The sequence below is a fragment of the Melanaphis sacchari genome, unplaced genomic scaffold (assembly GCF_002803265.2).
Source record: "Melanaphis sacchari strain LSU unplaced genomic scaffold, SCAv2.0 Contig116_pilon_pilon, whole genome shotgun sequence".
Classification (NCBI taxonomy): domain Eukaryota; kingdom Metazoa; phylum Arthropoda; class Insecta; order Hemiptera; family Aphididae; genus Melanaphis; species Melanaphis sacchari.
In genome coordinates, this window is record NW_020270453.1 from 1,025,686 (window position 1) to 1,039,584 (window position 13,899).

Consider the following 13,899-nt stretch of genomic DNA (forward strand, 5'->3'; position numbering starts at 1 on the left):
GGACTTATCTAGGAATATTTAGTTTTAAAAGATAAAAAAAATATCGTTACTGTGGTTATATAATAGTACCTAGTTTATATTTATAAATAAGGTAATATTATTACGTAAAGCTTACGAAATATCTACGACGAGACAAATTAATTTGTAAATCACAATGAGCTTATTAATATTATTACTATTATACATATAATTCTGTGATTCGATATTTTAATTTTTCATGATGGGCATTACAGTAAGTATAAAAATATAATATTTAGTAATAATGACTATAGATTTATTTGGTTTACTGAGTTAAGAAAATCTAATATAAATCTAATTTTTCACATTATTAGGACTAACTGAAATTGAAAAAATAAATAAACATTAAATAATTTTTAATCTTATTTACAATTTATATCAATTTATATTATACCTATACGGCTGTACATTATACGTGTCATAATTTTACTGTACTTAGCTGCTCATGTTATCTACGCTAAATACGTATGTATATGTTATGAGCTATGTAGACTTTATCCGAGCAATTTAAATCACAATTACAAGAAAATTATTTCTTGAGTAATGTATTATATTATTATTAGTGTAATAATTTTAAAAGACCTTTATATAAAGGGGGAGTTCAATTATAAGCCTTTAAATTATTTACAAATCATTATATAACCTTTCTTCTCCTGACAATGACTTATTGATGCTGTAGTAAATGTTCTGAATATGTAGTAAGGTCAGTGGCGGACTGGGTAGGCACCGGCCCAGTGGGCAAATTTTGGAAAGCGGCCCAAAACATAAAAAATAGCTCTCCCTGCATTTGAAAAATGTCCTATACACGTTATAAAATTGTACCTTTATATTAATAAAAACTTATGTCATAAAAAATAGTATATTCTATTAGCTAAAAAAAATTCAATTATGATGATTAGATTTATAGTTAGACATATAATCTAATCACAGTGTATTTTAGTGAGCTTTGAAATTAAAATTTTAATGAATTGATGATTAATAAATCTTATGATTGGGAAATAAATTATAGAAAGTAAAAAAAAAAAAAAAATAAAAATAAGGAATATTTTAACATGATTTTAAACTAATTTAATTGTATTTGTATTTAAAATATATAATTAATTAATAGTAAGTACAGAATAATTAAAAACTAATAATTACTGTCATAAACTCATAAAATAACTACACACTGCACAGAACTAAGTACTCAGCTACACAAGATAATTTACATTTACTAAATCTATAGGCCAATTATTTAATAATTATTGCTTATCGAGTCACGAATGAGTGTCATAATATTATAAAAATACATTGGCGGTGTTTTTGACCATCTTTTAGGGAAAACCCGTAATTATTGTTTTTAAATTATATAACATGAACAACTACGTATTACCACGAGTTTGTCATTACGGTGTATTTACAAAATGTTGGAGGCCGTCGAATGAAGTAAAGGCCCGCGTTATTTAAGTGACATCTACAAACTTTATTAATTTGTAAATCTACACACATATATAATATATATATATATCTACATATATAATATTGTCATCATCTATAAGCCTAATGCTCTTGTCTAATAATTTTTCCGTAAACTGTACTAAATACCGCAATAAGTGTGCTGTTTATTTATCTTTCACCACTTCCATAATATATCCAATAATAAAAAATACCTACATAATAAATACACAGACCGGCCCAGTGGGCATTTGCCCACCTGCCCACCGGCCCAGTCCGCCCCTGAGTAAGGTGACCAATATATATTAAATAATTACAAGACTTTTTTTTCTTAAGTATACTTATTAACTTTATTATAACTTCTCAATACACGAATTATTTAACATATATTTAATTTTAACTATAAATAATTTTAACATTTACGTCTTTTTGTATATCCGATCTGCGTAGTCTTTTACACTCGCTTGTGATTGTCTATACAAAAAGACGGTAAGAACACTGTTCTTTTGACTGGCCTTTTTATAACTAATGTTCTGTATGTGTATGCGTGTGTTCGTGTGCTATCTATTGTTCCTATAATTTTATCTTATTTAATACTAATGACTTATAACTATCGGTTATCATAATTATTTTAAATTATTTTATTATACTGTACTTAAATATTTAATTTTAATTATATATTATTGCTTATCGCACATCATTACATTAGCTTAAATAAATATAATTATATAATAATTTGTGTGTGTTTATGATTTTAATTTCCCGGGTAAGACCAAATTGTTTTGAATATTGCCAGTAACATACTATTTTAAATAGTTACCTAAAAATGTAAATAAATTATATATTTTTTAAATTGTACAATATTACATATGTTTATAATTTATATTATTTATAATTTAAGTTATAGGTTAATTTTTTTTGCAGAAAGAAACTAAAATTAACATGTCTGGGCAGTTGTATTCATTTACCGACGAGTTGACGCCGCAGGATCAACAATTTTTTGAGTTAGTGAAAAGTTGCAACTTACCAGCAATCGAAGAGTATTTAAAAACTAATAGTGTAAATATCAATATGAAGTTCCAGGGAGACACGCCGTTGCATTTGGCTATACAGAACCAATGTGAACCTCTAGTCGATTTAATTCTTCAACAAAAAGGCGAGTACCTAAACCTACATTTAACAATTAACCAGTAGGTACCTATGCAATAAGTTGCTTTCTATAATAAGATCATAAATCTAAAAAAAGATTTATTTCATCTATACTAATAGCAAATTTTTTACTAATAATTATAATACATGAGAGTGTATCCATAATAAAATATAATAATATATAAATGGACGTGAATAGATAATATAGAGACAAGACGGATGTCAATGAATGGATTAAACTGCAAGTGTTAAAGTACAATCTGGCCGTGTATATAATTTTCATTATAAATTATTAATTATTAAATACGACGATCAATTGAATCACTGTTTTCGTATAGGTACTTTTACTTAGTGTTGGCGCGAAATTGTGGAGACTTTGAAGCATATTGTATATTTTAAATATTTTTATCATCACCCCTAATAAGTAGCAATGGCCAAAGGGCTTTCAGACATAAAGCAATTGCTTCAAATAATTCTATGTCCTGTCTCCACTGCTTTACTTTTCATCTATAATAAAACCACAGAAACTAGATCTATCATATTTTTATCCAACGACTTCGCTCTATATAATATAACTGAAAAATCACGAAGAACTTGAAATGTTTAGTTAAATTATATATTATTTTGTTTACCACCTTAATTTGGTTAGCGTTTAGGGTACCTTGATATAATTTCATCAAACAACATCATATCAAACTTTAGCGCTAATATTGATCATATTTATAAGTTTATTTATCTATAATAATATTATAAAGCTAAAGAGTTTGTATGTTTGAATGCATTAATTTCATAAACTAACGAACCGTTTTTAATAAAAAAGTATATAAATATACCTACTTAATATAATTTATAAAGATTCAAGAAATTGTTTTTAGCTTATTTATAACTCCTATAGGTTGACGTAGGCTGGATCATTCATGAATTTAGTTTCACCTCAAAAATCGAATATTTGTTCATTTGAATATTTGTCACATTGGTTGCGTAATGTTTAATTAGGTACCATAATAATTTATAACTATTAAACATTTGATGTATACATTTATTAAAAGATCAAATACTTATAACACAATTACAATGATTAGATACTTTTATGGTTTGAGACTTATTAATTCTGGTCATATTTTTGACGAAAACACCACTTAAGGGGATTGGAAATTATTTCTATCTTTGTCTATAATACACACTCAATATAGAATTATAGATGTGTTTTATTTCCAACGTACTGATTGATATAAGAAAGATAAGCATTCTGAAAATAGATTTATATTTTACGCAAGACTTCTCGAGATCGAATTTTCTACATTATTAATTTTTTGATTTAACTTCTCCAAAAATTGAAACATGTCAACTTTTTAATTACTCTTTTTTTAATATAAAGTTTTAGGATTATGGGGCATAAAATCAAAATTATGGGAAAGTCGATCTCAAGTAGGCTTGATGACAAGTCCAAACATATTTTTAAAATTCTTATCGCTGCATTTTATCGATCAGTACGTTAGAATAGAACATGTCTATAATCCTATGTTTCGCGTGTATTAGACAAATATAGAAAATCACCGTTTTCAATCCCCTCGAATCTGAGCGATGTTTAATTCAAAATGGCTTCTAAAAGTCAGTTTTTGTGTTTGTAGTTTGCACCAAAAAATTTGTTGATTGTTATTAAGAAATGAAAAATCATAAAATGTATCGTTTTATAATTATTGATATGTGTACAAATATTACTACTAAAGGAAAACTTTAATCGATAGGAAGCTGTATAGTTGGGCGAAGTCGGGTAGTTGTAGTATCTAATATACCTACATCATCTGTAATATTATATACGAAATAAACTTTAGACGTGAAAATCGGCGATACGACGCTGTTGGCGATCACGTACGATAACCTCAAGTTGCTGGACCGCCTGCTGGAATTCGAGGAGACCAACGGCAGAGGCAAAAAAAGCCGGGGCAAGGTCAGTGGTGGCTGGAAAAGGATAGCGTCGGGTACCGGCGGAAACGATGCAGCGGACGACGACGACGATTCGGAGGAGTTCCCGCGGTTCATGACGCCACTGCTGTTGGCCACGCAATGCGGCCTGTACGAGACGGTCGAGTACTTGCTGAACCGCGGCCACACGCTGGACAGGCCGCACACGCCGCGGTGCACGTGCGACGAACGGTGCGCGGCCGCGGCCGTGCGCGGCGAAGTGGTCACCGACGGTTGTGAGCGGTTGAACGCGTACTGGGCCATCAGCAACCCAACGTTCATATGCACCACGTCCACCAGATCCGACCCGGTGCTCAGATGTTTCCAGTTGCACGACGAGCTGTTGCAGTGCGGATCCGAAGAACAGGTGTACAAGGCGGCGTACACGTCTATGGCCGAACAGGTGCGTATCAAACGTCACGCGGGACTGGGACGGCGAGCCGTCGGCTGAAACCGACAACAGAGAAGCCGACGTCGGGTATTAAGTCTAAGATAACCGGTATGATATAATCATAAGCGTGCGCAGGTCTTCTTGGCAGGGGAGGCAATACCTTTAGCTAAGGACCCTTCCTCCCGATTTTTTTAAAACCTTGGTGAGAGAGGCAACGATAATTTACGTAAATAAATTCTCACACAAAATCAAATATACGGTTTTGTACGGTTAAAAGTTAAGTTAAACATAAAATTATCAAAAGAGTTTTCAATAAGTCCTTTTTAATAATACATAATAATAAAAAAATAGTAAATAGAATTTAGAAAACATAATTTGAATAATTTGATAATTTTTTTAAATATGTAATACTATACTAATTATATTATATTATATAAGATATAATATTATATTTAATAGTATACCTATTGGTATTGAACATATTGTTTAATTATTATTATAATTGGTAGGTATTAGTGTATAATATATGATCTCGGGTAGTCGGGTAAGCGGAAAATCTTGCAGGGGAGGCAGTTGCTTTCGCTACCTCTTACATGCGCACGCTTATGATGATATTATATATTTATGTATAACGTGTATGTCATATAAAATATCAAACTTTTCGAACAATATCGATATTTATCAAATCAATTGTTATTTAAAATAAAATAATATATCGTATTATTATAACACATGCTGCTTGTAAGAAACGTTTACACGATATTACAAGTATAAATGAAAATTTAATATGACCTCCTATAAGATGTACTGCAACTCACCTTATAACAGTTATAACACAAGACTATAAATATAATTTTTGTTTAATTTTAATAGATACCTACCACAACCATAAATATACATATTTTTATAATTTTTTTGTACTATGTCGATGGAATAAATTAGATTTATCGTTTAATAAGAATATTACATGTCGGTGTAATATTCTGTTGGTCCATTGGTTGTCGGATCAGCGTCGGCCGTCACAGGCATATCTATAGATATTTTAAGGTGGGCACTGGGTGACTTAATGAAAATAGTTTACTCAAGTTGAGTTATATTAAGTTAACACATGATCGTCGAATTAGAAATTATAACATTTAATAATCAATAAATTTTATTAATAATAAGAGATAGTAAAAAAACACTTTTTAACTTTTTATATTGTCGCGTACTAAAATAGTAAAATAGTTGTTTGAATACGGATGTGACTTCACGTTGAAGTTTAAATAATGGCTGTACAAAATAATACTCGAACATGTTTATTTAATGTTACTAATGAAAATATTCCAAGCGTATCTCTGTTAATTCCCGTCTTACCTCCAATCTTCCATTTCTTTTATATGGTGGAGTCAAGAAGATAATAAAAGCCTTTCCTAATCATAACAATTTTATGTGTCTCAGAATCGGTATACTTCCAAGACATCGGATATCATTACTATTATTTGATCTCACATTCTAATAAACCTATAAACATTTTTACATAGAATTTTTATAAACACGATTTGTTTTCTTATATTTTTGAATTTTTATTTATCATACTTTTATTTATTATAATAGAATATAAACGTGTAACCAATAGGGCATCCTTTTAAAATATCGATCTATTGAGATATGATATATCTTATATGACAGGAATTTCAGTGTTGTTATAGGTACCTCACTTGTGGACAAATCCGATCGAAATATGCAATTCGTCAACGGTGGATTGGATACAGTGTTTGATGTACTTATATCTATTGTATAAATTTAGATTTTAATGTAATAACTTATAACTTATTTTTATGATTTTCGGGTAATGATGTATTTAAAATTAATTAATTATCTTCTAGGTTATGACAATAAATCGAGACTTATTATTCAGCTATTATCGATAAAACTAGTTAATATTTACAAATAATAATAATTATTTGTTTGTACAAATAATCCAAAACAAAATATTTAAAAATTTGATTTGATGTACACAATATGTATATATTGTATACATTTTTAAAAACATTTTCTATTCCAGAATATGCAATAAAAAAGGCGCATTCAAAAAAGTATGTAATATTTAAATAATAATAATGATGAAAATACTAAAAATATATTTTTTTTAAAAATGTCAGTCTATAACGGTTTTAAATTATCTAAAAATATTAAACATTTTAGAGAAAATGAGTATTTATAGTATCTAGATATATTCAAAAGTATCACTTTACATATTGTTACATTGTTTTAAATAAAACTTGATTATTTCGTACTGAATTTCAGTTTTGTCTACATTGTACTGTTAAGAAAATTAAATGCAAATTCCTTTTCTTTAAAAAAAATATTTATACGTATTTCATAATTATATATTTATAGGTATATATATTTTTTTTAAACTTTGTATCCCCTTCTAGTTTTTTTCGATTAAAGCACTATATAGGTTAGTTACGTATTATAATTGAATAATTATAAAAAATTATAATCTTGTTTTTTATTTATCAAATAATATATATATACCGTTCTATTTTTTGTTTGTTTGTAGATGGTGTAATTTAAATAGATATAAATAATATTGTTGTTATGTTATTAACTATAATTAAAATTTAAAGACACGTAAATTATATAATTGACAGTTATGTACCAATAGATTTTTGTAGACGATTGGCGTAGGTATAAATATTCTGTATATTTTTAGAATTTTCAACAATGGGAGTAAATAATTGTGATCAATTTTAAAATAAAAAATGCATAGTTGCTTTTTCTCAGTTATTCAATTACAATACACTCAGCTATTGTTCTATTTATTTATTTTTTTTTTTTTTTTTTTTTTGAGAGAGAGAGAGCGGATATTTTTACCCGTTTCGTGATATTATATTAAATAATATAATTTGTGTCAAGTAATTAAAAATGTTATTACGAGTATAATACTATACCGTCGTCCGTCTGATTGTGACAAACATTGTATAGTGTAAGGGGACAAGATGTCAAAGTAATTTTGTTTATTTAATCAAATATCTTCATCAAATAAGATTAAATCTTTTTTGGTTTTACTGTTAACCAAATTTCAAAACCTTAATTCAGTAAATATACAATATACTATGTACAGGTTTTGGACTTCCTCAATTAAATTTCTGGATACGGCTTTGATTACGTTCCATAAAAATAAGTATATTATAATCACCAATACGCTCCATAAAATATGAAAAACAAATGTTATATAATTTTACTTGTTATTATTACTAAATTGACGTTAGCTGCGGTATAATTTTAATCTCAATATAGATCATTTTATTTTTATAGTTTTTTTTTTTTTTTTTAATTTATAATAAATATTATTTTGGTGTACTCAGTGGACAATTTTAATTTTACGAGTGCTTACAAAAAGCGTATTTCTGGTACGTCACTCATGATCGATAGAGCTATAAGTGTTAAATTATATTTTACAGTTTAGGTTGGATTAATTTTAAATATTAAACATGTAATTCATTATGATGATAAAAAAATGTACGTTTTGATTACTTATTAAAAAAAAAAAATTCGCTCCTATTTTTACTTCCAGGTAAAACAGTTTGCGGTGGATATGATAGTGAACTGTAGGACATCAGACGAAGTAAAAATCATGTTGCGAAATCGGGACGGATGCAAATTCAGAGGACAGTTTCCGTACCCGAGGCTGATCACAGCAATGGACCACAAGCAAAAAAAGTTCGTGGCGCACACCAACATTCAACAGGTGTTGGAGACGGCTTGGCTGGGTGATTGGATCGAGTGGAAGTCGTATTCGGTGCTAAGGAAGTTAGCATACATGTTGTGGAGGTTCTGCATGCTGCCAGTTATGGCAATCTTGGGCATGTTTGCGCCCGACTCGAAACTGAACCGGACCAACCGGTTGCCGATCAACCGGATGTTCAACAGTCTAGTCGCATACTTGGTGTTTCTGGTTCTGCTGTTCGTTCACTCGAACACCGACAAGTTCTTGGCGCCCAGAGGTGCGCCGAGGTTCCACACGTGGTCACCGATCGTCGTGTTCGTGCTCGGTCACGCGGTCGAGAAGACCAAGCTGCGGCTCCAGCAGGGTCCCGAACGGTTTTTCAGGAATCTGTGGAACGTGTTTGACACGGTCAAGCTTACGCTGTTTACGGTTGCGTTCCTGTGCTGGGCGCTGGCCGGCGCTCAGGCCGGCTGGGTGTCCGACGACCTGGACCGCAAGTACTGGCACTGGGCCGATCCACAGCTGGTGGCCGAGGCCCTGTTCGCCGTGGCCACCGTCATGGCGTATATGCGGCTACTGTTCCTGTGCCAGCTCAACTACGACATCGGGCCCATGCAGGTGTCCCTGGGCAAAGTGCTGTATGACTTCGCCAAGTTCGCCACGTTCCTAGTCATCATTATGGCGGCGTTCACGTGCGGCCTGGGCACGTACTACGCCTACTACACGGGAATGGTGTACAAGAATCCGGAAACGGGCGAGACGGCCCGACAAGAGGATTCGTTCGTCACCGTTGCCGACACGTTCAAGACACTGTTCTGGGGCATATTCTGCATGACGTCGTTGGACGCACCCAACGTGGTGGTCGGAAACACGGTGGCGGCCACCGGTGGCGTCGACGCGGCCACGGAGCCGCATCATTTTACCCAGCTGATCGGTTACGGTCTGTTCGCCGTGTTCGAGGTGCTCATGGTCGTCGTCATGATGAACATGCTGGTCGCCGCCATGTCGGACACGTTCCAGCGGGTAGCCGACAATGCCGAGTATGAGTGGCTGTTCGGCCGGACCCAGGTGTACGTCAGCTATATGTTGCTGGACGACATGCCGCCGCCGTTCAATCTGTTGCCCACCGCCGACTGGCTGGTCGGTGTCAGGCGGTTCATGTCCAAGTCCGATGGCTACGACCGCTTGTCGCTAAACGGGGGGAGGGGTGGCTACGACGGTGATGGCCGTCAGTCAAAGCAAGACGTTACCGAGTTCCGAGAGCTCATGACCGAAATCATCAAGCGGTATTTCATGCACAGAACACACGTTGACTGACCGTCTGCATAAATGTAGCTGTCGCCTCTACCGATGTTTTTGATTTGAAACATCTTTTTTTTCTGTTTTTTTTTTTTTTTTTTTTTGTCATATTTTTGTTTGCCATTCAATATACTTATCATACTTGTGTACACTATATTTTCACTTTTTAAATGCATTGTAATTATTTAGTTATATACTTAGTTATCATTTAAATCGGTGTAAAATTCAAAACTTTTAACGCGATATTTCGATTTCGATTTTATTAAAATCTCATAAAAAAAATGACAAGCAGTAATATATTATGCATATAATATATACGAGTATGCTGTATAAGTGATTTTTGTAGTGTAATATAAAATGCTTACTTCGATTGAAAATAAATTGCTCGGAGTGATTTTAAAACAAAGACGCCTATTATGAAAACTAAAAAGGAATTTGTTTTAAAGGAAATTTCAAGTTTTTTTTCAATGAAATATTTATTTTTTAACAATTTATTTATGGTTTTGTTTAGAGTAATGAAAAGAAAACCTCGATGTACCTTCGAATTATCATTTCCATTATTTTATATATTTGATATTTTTATTCTTAAAATAACTAATTTCAAATGTGTAAACGAAATGAACATTTTTTACACAGTTTACTAATATTTTTTTTTGTACAGTATTGTGTCTATTTGGGGAGCTGTCAAATTTTAACGTTGTCGGTGATGGCATCTGTCACTTAATGCTGTAATCGGTCCAAACACTGTAATGGAAATTTCTCCACCGAGCAGTGATGACGCGGTTCTTGGTTTGTATTCAATAAAATGACAGATGAAACAATAATAAAATATAATATGGATTATAACTTATAATTTATAACTAATGTCATTGACTTAAAGTGGAAATTGACTTTACTAATAATTACATACACATTAATATAAAAAGTAATTCCACGAGTCACGATGATACCTATTAAATATCAGTATAAAATGTGTTATGCAGATTTTGTACCTTTACTTTTTTTTTACATTTTTAACTAATAAAAATAATTTTATAACTTATACTATGTAAATAATCAATAATAATGGATTTAAAATTTTTGAAAAGAAAAAAATTGTCCATAATATAACAATCATTTGGGAAAATATAATTTGTTAAAAATAAACCGATGATCGTATTTTAAAAATATTAAATTCTTATTTTGGGTAAAATCTTATTTAAAAAAAGATGGTAAGGCAATGTTTTCATAAATTACTGGCTATTTTAATGTTCCTAACTTAACTATTTTTCGAGTGTACATAAAAATTACAAGCGCTGATGTAAATGAGTTCACTTGAGTATACTCATTTTTCAAATAAAATTATTTATTATTAAAATAAAATATAATCAACAATGTTTTACATACTTAAAACAACAATATTATTTAACAATATAAACAATTACAAATTGTTCGTCCATCGTAAATACGCACGTGATATTGACTAAAACTTAATTTTTAGATAATTTATTTTTAAATTATACGCTTAATAATATTCTATACACATTCAATTATACTTTATTATATAGATGTAACATATCATACTTATCTATTATTACCTATTTATTTCTGTAATCATCCTTGTGTTTTATAATGTCCGTTTTTATAAAAAAACTACCATTAAATTATAATTAAAAAATGTCTCTTAAAAAATAATCCAATTTATAAAATTAAAAAATAATATTATTTTCGATGAAATAAAATTTTTTTTTTTTTTTTATTCATAAAGTTTTACTGACGAATGTCATCTTAACTTATTCTTAATAACATTATTTTTTTTTTAACATTTAGAAAATAAATAACAGTTAAAAATACATTAGTGATATAAGATATAAACGGCTACATAATATGTAATTTTTAATAAAAAAAATGTACGGTTTCAATGAAACTTTCAGAGAACGCAAGAACACATTACAGCTTTAATGAACTAAACTTGATAAATTTGTTTACGATTATGAGTCTCACTTCCAGTGATTATCATCTTAAAGTTACATAATTATTAATCACTATTTCATCACTTATCATTTATATGAGTGAGTACCTATGACTTATGAATTTTTATGCGTATAGGTTAAGTAGATAGATACATATTATTGAAATGTATCAAATATTCAAACGGGTTGGTTTGATTGCGTTTATATTATTAGTTAATGCTAAATAAAAACTATATTAACATTGATTTAAAAATTAATTGTATTAAATACGCGTATCTATAGGTAAAGTGCTGTAATATGTGATTCAACGGACGAGAATGTGAGATTAATGTTAACATTGTCCATCGACCATCGTTGTTAAATTGAGAGTTGAATTCCTTAAATACTTACTTTAATATATTTAGATAAAACATATGCCACAGTTATTCACAGTTTCAGTTTAAAATATATGGACCAATAGTCATAATATATTGTATATTATATAATGTAGGTTTATAGTATATGGCATTACACTATTACGTGATTTTATACTTACATCTATATTACAAGCATTATTTTTATCATATGTTGCAAGTAAGAGTATAATAATTATTATTAATTATGAAAGAATGTGGAAATTTAGTTATACATCTATCAGTAGTATATATTAGTATGTTCTGCTGGTGATCCCGTGATCCTCGTGATCCCCGTGATCCTCGTGATCCCCGTGATCCCTGGCTCGTAATCTCGTGATCTTTGATTGCGTACGTGTGTGATGTATATTTACCCCACCACCATATGATCCGGTAAGTAATCAACATATATTTTAATATTATTATCAATTAATATTACTATCGATTAATATTATTATCATTTATCACATGTTATTATATATAAAAACTTACTATAACGCAAAAAAAAAAAATATATAATATTCTGTGTTAGGATCGAACCGAGTGTATGTACATATTACTTGTTCATACTACCCACCTCGACTCTAACCCATTGAAAATATATTCAAATTATTATATCATATAATATTATATAAGTTTTGATGACACTATATTAAAATTAAATACTGATAGTACTTAGAAATCTCTTAATCGTTAGACTTCTAGATATACTCAACAACAACAAATTAAAATACCTATTAGTGAATAATACATAATGAAATTTGTATCTTCTCACGAAATGTTATCATACCTGTTATTGAATAACATACAACGATATCAGAATCTTCCCACGAAATATTATCATACCTAAAAAATATAAAACACTATTTTATTTAATAATCAATTTAAAATATCTATTAGTGAATAACACAATAATAACTTATATACATAATTAAATCTGTACCTTCCCACAAAATGCTATCATACTAAAAAATGTCAAGACACTGTATCGGACAAATATAGAATCAGTCTGTTCTAGACATACCTTTACGTTTTATGTGTTACGCTCTGTGTTTTTAAAGTCTCCAAATAATTATTTTACCGTTTACATTTGTCTACTATTTACATTTACCACTACGTGTTTTTCATAGTGTTTAATTTTTAAGCATATTTTCGTTTATTCAACAAATTCAATATGTTTAAATGCGGCAATGTTCATCGGTTTTCACCACAAATCAATTTGAAACCCATCAGAAAACATGAAGGTCTGCGGTTCTCGTGTACCTTTTGTCCATCGACATTTTCTTATAAACCGGTCTCAACAACATAAAAGAACTTTCATGGTATGTATTAATAAAATATTATTTTCTATTCATTTAATATTTATATCTAATATAATTAATTTTCATAAGGTGTACTAACTGGTTAATCGTCAGCCCTCAACCGATTGCTACACCGAATGATAGACCAGCGTATACAGATGCACCTGCAGAGAGTATCCGATTGCACCTCAAATTTCGTTCCTGATATATCGGCTAGTGGTTGAATACATCGACTGACATTCGTATATCTGATAGCAATGCACCGAACGAAGTACATCAG

General features: G+C 30.4%; 1 protein-coding gene across 1 annotated transcript; it reads left to right on the forward strand.

Moving 5' to 3' along the window:
* Positions 1-220: 220 nt before the first annotated feature.
* Positions 221-9,992, forward strand: LOC112603970 (short transient receptor potential channel 6-like). The gene is made up of 4 exons (XM_025352807.1): positions 221-232; positions 2,377-2,608; positions 4,437-4,969; positions 8,523-9,992. The coding sequence occupies exons 1-4, from the start codon at positions 221-223 to the stop codon at positions 9,990-9,992; spliced, it is 2,247 nt and encodes a 748-aa protein (XP_025208592.1).
* The last annotated feature ends 3,907 nt before the right edge of the window (positions 9,993-13,899 follow it).